Source organism: Saccostrea cucullata, unplaced genomic scaffold, assembly GCF_032062105.1.
Source record: "Saccostrea cucullata isolate Sc308-1 unplaced genomic scaffold, CSIRO_AGI_Scuc_v1 ctg9417, whole genome shotgun sequence".
Lineage (NCBI taxonomy): Eukaryota > Metazoa > Mollusca > Bivalvia > Ostreida > Ostreidae > Saccostrea > Saccostrea cuccullata.
The window spans coordinates 30,709-43,162 of NW_026931070.1; the positions used below are offsets into that span (position 1 = coordinate 30,709).

The following is a 12,454-nucleotide window of genomic DNA, read 5'->3' on the forward strand; positions in this document are numbered from 1 at the left end:
CACAGAGTCTGACACATCTGTTTCATACTTGGATATTTTACTTGAAAAAGACACTAATAGTAATCTTACAACCAAACTCTATGATAAACCTGATGATTTTAACTTTTCGATTGTCAACTTCCCTTACCTATGCATTAATATACCTTCATCACCTGCATACGGAGTTTACATATCTCAGTAGATTCGATACGCTAGAGCATGCTCTACATGTATATGAACAATTTCTAAAACGAGGTAAATTATTGACAAACAAGTTGATGAAACAAGACTTTCAGCAGACTCGTTTAAAGTAATCCTTTCTTAAGTTCTATGATCGATTCTATGACCTTGTCAGCAAATACAATTTATCACTTCAGAGTCAAATGCTGACTGACGTTTTTCATACTAATTTTTAGTCCATTATTTATACACTGAATTGACGACGGATTTTTCCTTTATTTCCCGATCATGACAAGGAGTACACGACGGGTGTGACCGGTCGGCAGGGGATGCTCACTCCTCCATGGTACCTGATCCCACCTCTGATGATTTGGGGGTCCGTATTAGCTCTGCTCCTATTTTGTATTGTTTTATGGACTTTGATATTGAATACTGTTCGTTATCTCCATATCCTTCATACATTCCGGCGAATGTCAATGAGTGTATCTATGATCCAATGATAACATTTCGAATGGCAGAGAGATGGGGCTTAACGTAGAACCTACGTCGTATGACATCAAAACTAGTGAATGTGTTTAGCCTGTGCTAGATCCATTATGACGTCATAATTGATTCAATGTCACTTTTTCCCGTACTTTACAGCTTCAATAGAAATGGTAGAAAATATATTCACAGAAATTCAATTTAAATTTATTACTTAAATAATCTTAATTCAATTTTTTTTGTTATAATACTTAATGAAATATGTTTCTTGAATTAGAGAAACCTGTAGGCACCTTTCAATTCATATATTTTGCACCTTAATTAACTTAACAAATCCAAGACCATCTTGTGTAATGAAATAACAATGTAAACAACTTACCTACATTATAAAGTAAATGGTATGTACATGTAACTATTTTGAAGGAATGCAAAAATCCTAAAAAAAATCTTCAGTTGCCAACTAATTAGTTGTAATATGTTGATGAAATGTGTCTAAGTCAAAGATGTACGTGTTGTAGATCGTGTGTACATTTTGTGATATCGATCATGAAATTATGTGCATTCCTCTTCATCATTATATGTTACTCATTCTTGGAGTTTGATTACAATTGATTACAAATTTACAATTTTTCTATTACATATGATCGTTTTAAATTAAAAGTACAATTTTTGATAAACTTTTTTAATCTGAAAGTAACCCAAACAGTCATTTAATAATTAAATCCCGTGTAAGTGCAAAAAGGTCAAGAATATTAGGATCGGTAAATTACCTATCTCTCATTAGTTATAAGGGAAAGGTATATATTTTAATCACTTTTTGTAGTCATTTGGGTATGTTCTTTATCATATTGAAAATTGAAAACATTGTGACAAAGACTTCTGAAAATATTTACAAATGTAGGGTGGAAAATTGACTGAAAATAAATAGAGTTCATTTGCCTATAGTTTTTAAAAAGTGGACTTATCTTTTATGTCAATTGAATAAAAAAGAATTTATTCTCGGGAAATATTGTTTGATACTGTTCAATTAATAAACAATAAAACAACGATGTTTAAAGAAGTATTTTTTTATTTTTTGTCTTCTTTGCATGACAAGTACCCCTGAAAATGACTGAAATTGTGAAGTCGTAATATGTAATTATCATTCCATGTTTAACTGCCTGCACTGTATTTAATAAGAAGGAAACATGTCATGAGCTTTTGACTGATTAATAAGCGGGTGCTAATTTATCATTATGAAAAGTTTGAAAATCTTGTGACAAGGACTTCTCCGACATAGGTTCTACCTTAAGTCGTCTCATCGTTGTCAACAACATTTTAAAGTTGCTGATGTTATTAATTTCTTAACCAATGAGAATCTATTCGCCATTTGAGAAACGTTAATTAGGTAGTGTCTAAAAAGCCACGCACTACTGAAAATCCAAGGTTAACTGAGAATCGTACTATTTTGGAATTCTATTTAACTGGCAATAAAAAATGAAGAACACACTGTCGTTTCTTTGTTTTCTTACTAAATCTTAAACTGCAGAATTTCGAGAGAAAATAGTGAATTTCCAAAATATTGTCCATATTACACTGTATACTAGTACAAGGTTGTATGTACATGTAATTACATTATGATATTATGATGTTAATGATCAATTGATTTGTTTCTTTTACGATAAATTTTATAAATACATAACCTGATACCAAAACTTACCAAATGGTTATATATACATGTGCCTGTAATTACACGTATATTATGATATTGATGATTTGCTAATATTACCATTAATTAATAAGTACATGACTTGTGTTATTATTATACTATGGGTTAAAAGAAAATTTCCGAAACAAGTGTCTGTGTGATAAACAGAGTAAGTATAATTGCACATGATTTGCTGAGGAAAAAATGGAGAGGGTTTGCGAACAGTCAAATTGTTTCCCTTCATCTTTCCTATAATAAAGGAACCGAAGCCGATTTCGTTGTTCTGTTTGAGGACAGAATCCAAAAATCCCAATTGGATGGAGGATGGAAATAATCACAAAATACATTAATTTGATGTATACATTGCAATATATAAAATGTTAATTTTCCGGTTGTGTATATCCATTACCGCCGTGAAGCAATGTCAACTGTTGTTACGCTGGAGGGCGTGTCTTTAATAATCAGCGGGTATTAATGCTTCTCGACAAATCAGATTCAACCAATTTACTTGAAAGTATAATAATTTATACAGAAATATTGAATGAATATGAAATATATACATGCAAATTTAAACCACACAAGAAAATTCTGCACTTCTTACAAAATTTATTTTTTTTCTGAGAGAGATACATATAAATTGATCCCTTCTCTCATTTTAATCTCAATGGGGTTATTTCTCTACACTTATTTATTGAAGAAATGTCTATATTCAAATTTAAGTATCTCGATTTAGTCATCAATCTTCACGATAAATTAAAAAGAAACAATTGATTTATTTAGTTAGGTGGTGTAGCTGCCTACAATTTTGGAGTTGGAATGTTCAGTCGTGGGAAAACTTAGACATTGGTTCCACTGGTGACGATTACAGCAATGACGTCATTGCTAGGGCTCAGTACCTTATCAAACATGAAGGATGGTAGGCGGTCACCTAAGGATAATGAATTATTATAACCATGGTTATAAGCTTCTGCTTTGATATTGAAAATGAATTTATAACTGTTATACAGTATTACGTCCAAAAAAAGTATTTTTTGTAAATTGTTTTTGTCATATACCCGACTTAAAATGCTATCCAGTCAATAAAACTGGAATTTAATCATTGGTCGTTCTGTTTTTTAATCATTATACGATTAAACGGGGGTTTTATTGAAAAAAATAATCGATGTGTAAACTCTTGACATTTTTCTCACAAACTTAATAAAAGTGCACAGCAATCATCCTGGTCATGTGATTGCTGTGAATGAGGGCTCGACAAAACAGCTCTCAAATGTACAGGTTGTGATGAAATTGCGAGAGTGTGTTGTATGTCGCCATGATACATCCTCCATAACTCAGTGAATGTTTCCATGACAACACTTCCGCTTTCATTATCTTGGACCAGCTTTAAAAAAGAAATTACATCTTCTCCCAAGGTTGAAGAAAATTGTTCAATATTAGGTCTGTTAAGGCTTGTTCTGAATTCCCCAGCTCTGATTTTATCAGATTTGATTTCACAAACCTTAAAAACAAAAATAAAAAGAAATGTTGAAAACTTGTGCATGTACTTAATAATATACTAGTTAATCGATTTATATTTTGTTCCTGCAGTTTAAAATGTTGCGATTATATTATTCCACAACTTTGATTTTACAATATTAAGTTTTTCTGTAGTGTCTATTAGGTCTATAGTACTATTTTGGAATTCTATTCAACTGGCAATAAAAATTGACGAACACAGTATGAATTTGTCATTTCATTGTTTTCTTACTAAATCTTAAAATGCAGAATTTCGGAGAACAAAAGGAATTTCCCAGATATTGTCCTTTACACTGTATACTAACCCTGTACCTGTAATTACATGTATATGATGATATTGATGATTTGCTAATAGTACCATTACTTAATAAATACATGGCTTGAAACTTAACCTTACCAAACTCTGAAAAAAGGCAGGACAGCACCAAATACGTGAAATATACCATCAGCTATAGTGGCGGAGATACAGAGGATTAACCACAACCACGCCACCATCACCATGTGCTCCAAAAACGGATTCAGGGTCAGAGTACACATATCACTGTATTTTCTAGTATGCTGGTAAACAGTGTAAGTATAATTGCACATGATGTGTTGAGGAAAAAATGGAGAGGGTTTGCGAACAGTCACATTGTTTCCCTTCATAAATTCTATAAAAGAGAAACCGAATCTGATTTCATTGTTCTGACTTAAGAGAAAATCCAAAAAATCCAAATGGGTGTAAATATTCACAAAATACATTAATTTGATAAGACACTGCAATATCGTAAATGCCCCGAGAGATAAAATGTTAATTTTCCGGTTTTGTATCCATTGGTAGATGTAGATGGCGAGCCTCTTGCCCTCGAATTTACCGTCTTTTTCTCCGCTTCCTGTGTGAACAATAAAATGGATACCCAACTTCTTTTTAGTCAGATTCCATATCATAAACGGAATTCGAAGAAAAATAGCCTGTAAAATCAGAACTAGATACATATGTTGGTACACAGTTGTCTCATTGGAAGGATCATCGGAAGGATCAACATCCTCGACAGAAATACAATGATAGGGATTGTGGTCGCTGGGTTTCCACGGCACCTTCCTAATTGTTCTGGCATTATAACACCGAGCTTTTTCATAATCAACCATGACTGGTGTGAACTCCGCTGGAAAGGCACATTCAATTGGATTGAAACACACTGGGTACAAAAATGCCAATATGCCCAATGTCAGGAAAACCAGAGGAGTCCATTTTCCATTTAGTTTGTCCACCCAACTCTCAAAAGACAGTGTGGATTTTTTATCAACCATACTGGACCTTCAAGAAAGTTTTAAATATTTTTTAAAGATTTCCTGCAATTCTAGTAGCATGGCGTTATCTTAAGCTTGTTATAAATCCTTTAAAATAAATATTATCATACCACATCATACTACTTATTTCACAATCACTCTTAAACGTAAGAGGCCCAAGGACTAAAGGGCTCACCCGAGACAAGTTTGCTCAAGACCATACATTGTTAACCCGTGCTGTTGGCTTAAGAAATCATGAAATCCAAACCATTTGCAAACTATTATGAATATGCTGGATATCATACTTGCTATTCCGGATTATCTATTAAACACTTTTGGTAAGGTCTGCTCATTATTTTGTTTGTTTTAACGCCCCTCTCACGATTTTTTCACTCATATGGCGACGCCATCATTTGCCTGTGGAGAGCTGCATTTTCTATCCTACATTCAACACTCAGGGCCATGACCTCACTTTTCTTAAATTTGTGTTTAAATCAATTTCAAAGAAACTATTCAAGATATTGTTATCTAAACAAGAGGTCGGCCCATGGACCACCTGAGCACTGTGGCTAGGAAGAAAGCAAGAATCAGTCCAGTTTTGAAAACCTTAAACGCATGTGGTCCCAACCTACCCCTAAAAGACATTCTAAGAATGCTTCTATATAAATATGATCAACCATACGTGTATATGGCTTAGTTCTTAAAAAGAAGATTTTAAAGATTTTTCCTATAAATTTCTTGAAAAACTGTGGTCGTCCATTGTGGCCCCACCCTACCCCTGGGATCATGATTTGAAAAGAAATCTTTAATTAACACTACCTGAGGATGCTTCCAAATTAGTTTCATCAATCCCTACCCAATGGTTCTTGTCCAAAATGTATAAGTGACTTTGGTTTTACTTTTCTTTATTTTAGTACATTTTTTATGAATTGACAGTACTGATACATAAAACGTTACTAGTAATGTATCAATTTTTTTTACTAGACATATTTCTAGTTATCAATGGTTTAGAAAGCAGTGCATTCCATATGAGCCTTATAGAGTCTAAATATATCTCGTTAATCTAATATTTGGCATCTCTGGGAATAAAATGTTTTTCACTGTGTTTTATAAAAGAAAAATTCGAGGAAATTAAAAGTAAATAGGCCTCAGTTATTTGGTAATGTGCAGTAATGTAGAGTAACTTATCGCTGTTGTGTCTACCGTAATAGTTTTCTTTAAAACCTGTCGTATCCTTACAGAAGAGAACGAGACAGTTTGCTTCAGATAAAATCAATGTAATCTTTAAAAAAAACACTTAAAAACACTGCTGTGATGTAATTCCTTTGTTCTTGCAGTTTAAAATTTTACTTGTGGCAGTCCAATATTAGTGAGCAGTCTGATATTAATCGTAAACAAGTATACAAAGCATCAACTCGGCCGCAAACAAAATTTAGCATAAAAAAAATCTTTTACATTTAAATGCGTCCATGCAAGGAAAGCACGTCAAGATAGTTGAATAATTTATTTCATGTTGACTTCAAGGCAAAATAAATAATTTTAAAGAATTAAAATAAACATTTTACCGCATTTGCTCATCGATGTAAAAAGAAAATCAATCATCATTGATGAATGATAAAAATTTATTGTCATCACACCCATTCTCAATATAAGGGCTCAAATAATGTCGCCCCATTTTCATTTGAAAGAAATACCACTGATGTAATTTTTAAATCAACATTATAAATAATCATATAACAATGAATAAGAATTCATATAATTATCAGTCTGAAAGGGTATTTAAGAAGTTCCAAATTCAAATATAGTAGCCTATTTGAAATGTACGTTACTGTCGCCGAGGCAAATATTAATCTGAATCCCCTCTGTGTAATATGTAGTTTTGATTCTCAAGTAAAAATTTTCTGATAAGTTAAACCTTGTATCATATATATTATTTTTCATAACAATAAATACATTTTCTTTGTGATAATAAATAATTTTTATTGTGCAATGTCCCTGTCGCTTAATTCTATTTCAACCACATTACAAGCAAACACAAAGATTATACACCTGAAAGTTTTGTTCTCCTTTATTTATTGATGGGCTAAATTTGAAATTTCAAAGGATTAATTACTCCTACTTAGATAATGTAACATGAAATTGAACAATTTGAGCAACTTTTATAAATATGTTTACGGAATGAAAGACATTTTCAATCGTAGAGGTAAGAAAGAAATGTACGTTACCTATATTCTTCCATTAAGAATACTAGTATATATTAAGTAGAAAATATGAGACGACTCTGAATAAGCAACCCCTTGTATCCTGTAAACTGGCAAAGAAGTTTTGCTTAGCACAATTACAAATTATTTTTTACATGAAAAGTGATCATTTGAAATGTACGTGACTGAAATGTACGTTACCATGAAATTCGAATTAAGTGAATCTCGCACGAATTTTCACGTATTCTCATACTTTCACACACACGAATGTGTACACAAAGGAAAGTTTCAAAGGTTGGAGGTCGGCTAAATCCCAAAATTAATGAAAAGAAACGTTTCTGCTGAGGAAAAAAAATATATTAAGGTCAATTATATGTAATATAATTTGGATACCTGGTATATATTTCTGAATACGAAACCTGTATGATGCATTTCTTATGATATGCAAGTTCAAATAGTATCAATATATTGCGTGTCTAACGTATGCTTGTGGAAGAGAATTGATTTTTATATTTGAAATGTACGTTACGTATGGTAACGTACATTTTACGTATTTCTAACTGACATTTTTTTATTTAGTCAATGAATTGCGTTTACACGAGCGAAACAAAATTATCGTTACCATCCATTTGACAACTGGCCACATAAATCCATCTAAATGCACCCCCAATCCTCGTAAATGTTTTAGACTGTTACAACATGCTAGAAAATTTATTTCTAAGTGTCTTAAATTCATCTTTGGCAACCTTCCTGCAGTTTGTTTACTTTTAATATGCGACTTTTCGTCAATATTAATTTAATTGTTGTTGATAATTTAAAACAACGTATGCATAGGCTTATAATTGATAAAAAAAAAAAAAAAAGAAAGAAGAAAAAGAAACAAAACAAATAAACCCAGAACACAAGACGGTCACGTACATTTCAAATACTGAAAGGCACACAATACTCAGTTTTGTTTGAAACATTGCATTTTGGGTTATATTTTTCCAGATCTGCTGAAAAGCAATTATGTTTGTGTTTTGAAAAACGATGTTGCAACATACTAAATGAAATTAACAAGACTGTCGATGGATATATTCGGAATAGATTTATGTTAAGTTTCAATGGCCAAACACGAGCATTTGTTAGTTCATAGCAAAATACGTCTGACTCTTATATTTTTTTTGTCTGTATCCTTGCACAAAGGTAGAAGTAACTAGGCTTCGACCGGTGTCAATTTCAGCGAAACAGCACAAAAGAATGGTAATGAACTGAGGTAGAGGGGACTCCCCAATAATATGTGAAATGAACGTTACCGAAGTGACGTGACATTCATGTAGTTGATGACATATAACCTCGTTTGTTACATTATTATTTCTTATATTACTGCCTTAAAACGCTTCATTGAATTAATTCAATTGCTTTTTTTCAATATTTTCTTATTACCAATTTACATATTATTACAAGCTTGAAATGTACGTTACCTACTCATATTCCGAGGCAATCGTGTCTTTATAGTGATGATTGTGACATATAACACAATGTGATTACATAGAGAATCATTTTTGGAATAAACTGAAACAAAACGATGAATTTTTAGGTGAATTTTAAGCTTTTTATCAAACAGAAATATTTCTTGAAATGTACGTTACATTTACGTAGTTTTCTAAATCGGCATGGATATATGTTAAAAAAGACAGTAACTACAAAATAGAATTTTACTACATGTACATGTTAGGTTCCAGTATCTATAGAAAATGACAAGATTCCAAACTGATCGCTCTAAACAAAACAGAGAGAAGAATTTAAAGCATATATTTAAAAAATGTTTTTATACATCTGGATCAAAAAGTAACCTTTGTTTTTTGAAAGGAAAAATCAAACGCACGTTCGTATGCCGAGAAAATATGATGCTGACAGAGTTGGTAGGATGTGCTGGTGTTAAGATGAGATATTCCAATTGTGATTTTAATGACTACATTTTTTTACATATCTTTTTGGACATTGAAGAAAGAGTAACGTACATTTCAACCTACATTTCTGAATAAAATCACCCTCTACTTTATCGTCTTGTCATTATTCCATGTATTATAATTTGATGAAAAAAATCTGGAAACAAAATCTTCAGATACTTTTTTTCAAAGGTAATTGATAGAAAAATTGTTATCTTCAACTTCATTTTTTTAAAAATCAGAGAGGCATTTGTGCCCTTATATTGAGAATGGGTAATCAGAATGAAGATGTAGGCCTCTTAAAATGAACCACATGCTTATACCCTGGATCCTGGTCACGTGATAATGCCAATTGTGGTTTCTGCAGAATATAGGCTATGCTGCATCCGCGGTGCAAAATGTAGAAAAATATCTTTTTGTCATTTGCAGCTGTAGAGCTTATTCAAAACAATTTTACTAGTTGAAAAACTTTTCAATTTTTTTTTTCAACATGCACTTTTACCACGTAATTATTATCTGGAAAATCATGACAATTCCTTTCATATCTTTCACACTCCCAGGCTGGGGAGAATCTATTGTGAACTTTTTTTTATATAATCAAAAATTATATATTATCTGATGAGAAATGATAATGAAATTGAAATTTAACAACAGTTAATACTAAGAAAGTTTTTAAAATATTTTACTCATTCTTTTTACTTTGTTATCATTTAAGAATTGTTTTATTTAACTAATTAAAAAATAACGTCCCATTTCCCCATGTGCACTTTCTAATACAACCACTGATAGATCGGCCGCTGCTGCGGCCGATAATTACACAAAATATACTGTAACAGCAAGAAAATGCGGCAGACCAGATCATGCAGATAAACAAACAAACAAAGCGGTAAATTTCTAATTAACTTATTAAACTTGAAGAAATGTTTCAACCCTTTTCTCTGGCTTTTGAAAAAGAGTAGGCACACTGGGGTTCACCAGAGAAGCACAAAAACTTCCAAAACCCCCAAAATATATATAAAAAAACAAGCTTTGGACACTACAAAGAGCAGCATTAAAAAAAATGATTTCACTTTTCTCATGTATAGAAAGAAAAATGACTTATGCAAATTCAAGACGGCTAGGCCAAGTATTTGTTAATTAATATTCAATTTGACTTCGCAACAAATTTTCAAAGAAATATAAAGAATTTCAATGTTTCCCTCAAAACCCCTGGATTACTGATTTTGTTTGTTTTTTTCTGTAATGGAACACAAAAAAACAAAGGTACATATAGACGCTAAACATTAAAAAAAAATTAACTGGACTAATGTACCTTCAGCATCTGTGGGTTTTCTTCTGCATTTTCAATTCCATTAAGTCATCATTCACTAGTTTGTCTGTATGATAGTTCATTGCACCGCTTTAATCTCCATTTATGTTTTATGGAAGAAAAATTTTCCCCCACTCTCCTTATCAAATTCTTTCAAATACCTTTTACAGTGTAGCCGAATCTCTAAATACTGAGTACTCTTCACTTAACAATGCATTCAATGGTCATTAACACCTTTGTCTTTATTCTAATATCAGACTGTCTCATGTAAATCAAAAAGCAATGTTTTAAGTACGATATATGCCTCATACAATTCTGTATTGAAATATTCTGCATTAAAAATATTTTTTAATACAGAACTGTATTCGGCATATATACCGTTTGCATGTGCCCGATGTCAAATCCTCGAATGTGGGGTGCATTTAAAATCCATCTGACAAACTGCAGTGTTGGTTTGTACGTGTGTACATATGTAGATGAATATCACTACATTTAGGCTAACGCTAGATGGTACAAACTTTAATGTGAATTTTTTTTTCAGAATGCAGAAAAATATCTATCTAGTATATATTGCAATAGACCAATTTTTTCAAATTTTCAGAATTGTTGTCATCTGCTGACTCTAAGTATTAATTGAACTAGGTAGTTACATGATCAGCGTATATGAAAAAGTCTGTCCTCTATATTTTTGTTACTTTATGATATGAATGTATTTCCGCCATTGCACGTGTATAATGTTTTTCTTGTTTATATTGTACATGCATTGTAGAACTTCTGTACCATTAATTGGTTTGAGTGAATAAAATGAACTTGAACTTACAACTATGCAACCGTGATTGGTGTGGATCCATTCAGAGGTGGCTAATATTCGGATGTAGTTTTTATTTAAATAAATGTACTTCAAATATTACTTAAAATTATAAGAAGCAGATGCTCTAAACAGTAACAAAATGTGTTTCTTGGACTCGGAGAAAAATATAACATATATATTGAGACTTATTGGTACATTTTCAACTGGAGATACTCGTGGGAATTATTCAGTTTCGCAGGAAATGGTATTCCGAGACAATTGAATATCACTTTCGTTTTTTTTTAAATCGGGAAAATTAAAAGAAAATAATGAATTAGTTTACTTATTTTCTTATTTAATATAATAAATAAGTTTTGTTAAAATATTTTAGTTTATCAAAAGTTGTGTAACTGAAAATAATTATTTTGTAAGCACAGATCACTCTTACTGCAGAACTTCAAACAAAATTCTTTTATGTATAGTTCTTGGAGATTCCTTAAAGTCTCAATCTGGGTTGAGCATATTTGCGAGTTTCGAAATAGTGTAATATAATGTTTATAATTTTGAGATGATTCTAATTAACATTCATTCCTAATAATTCCTTTCAAATTACTTTTCAGATTCATTGATTTAATTTTTTTATTGTTGTATGTAAATCTTATCTATACATATATAGTTTTTAGCTTATATTCAGTCCTGCTATGGGAATCTTATCACACAGAATGACTTCAATGTTTTATTCAAACGTAAAAGGTTGTTCAAAGAAATATAAATCGTCACATGAACATATTTTGATGAAAAATTAACTTTTTTGATAATTATTTAAATGCACCTGCATGTGCAGAAATGTACCTATATTTTGGAACAACATTAAAAGTGATTTTTTTTTATCTTTATAAACCTGTACGAGTATATTTTTAATGTAAAGGATAAGATTCTTTAATCTTGTAATGGTGTTAACTTCAAGAAAACTGAATCATATACATACCGGGTACATATATTCTCTATTTTATATTTTCAATATTTATTTTGCTTAGTTTATTTTTATTACACCTGTATTTCCTATTACAAGGAATGTGGTTTACAGATGAATGCACTGCACAATGCAAT

The 12,454-nt window shown here is 31.5% G+C and overlaps 1 protein-coding gene across 1 annotated transcript; it reads right to left on the reverse strand.

The window, feature by feature from the left end:
• Nucleotides 1–3,482: 3,482 nt before the first annotated feature.
• Nucleotides 3,483–10,950, reverse strand: LOC134231270 (innexin-11-like). Its single transcript, XM_062713206.1, has 3 exons — nucleotides 10,933–10,950; nucleotides 4,242–5,141; nucleotides 3,483–3,827 (listed from the first exon to the last, which is right to left on the reverse strand). Exons 2-3 carry the CDS (start codon nucleotides 5,132–5,134, stop codon nucleotides 3,725–3,727), a joined length of 996 nt encoding a protein of 331 aa, XP_062569190.1. The 5' UTR covers nucleotides 5,135–5,141; nucleotides 10,933–10,950; the 3' UTR covers nucleotides 3,483–3,724.
• Between the last annotated feature and the right edge of the window lie 1,504 nt (nucleotides 10,951–12,454).

Bases quoted from the DNA above. Each gene is read 5' to 3' on its own strand.
- LOC134231270 (XM_062713206.1), bottom strand. From the start codon at position 5,134: ATGGTTGATAAAAAATCCACACTGTCTTTTGAGAGTTGGGTGGACAAA. The intron at 3,828-4,241 runs GTAAGGTTAAGT...TTTGTTTTTAAG, and splicing joins CTGCCTTTTTTCAGAGTTTG to GTTTGTGAAATCAAATCTGA.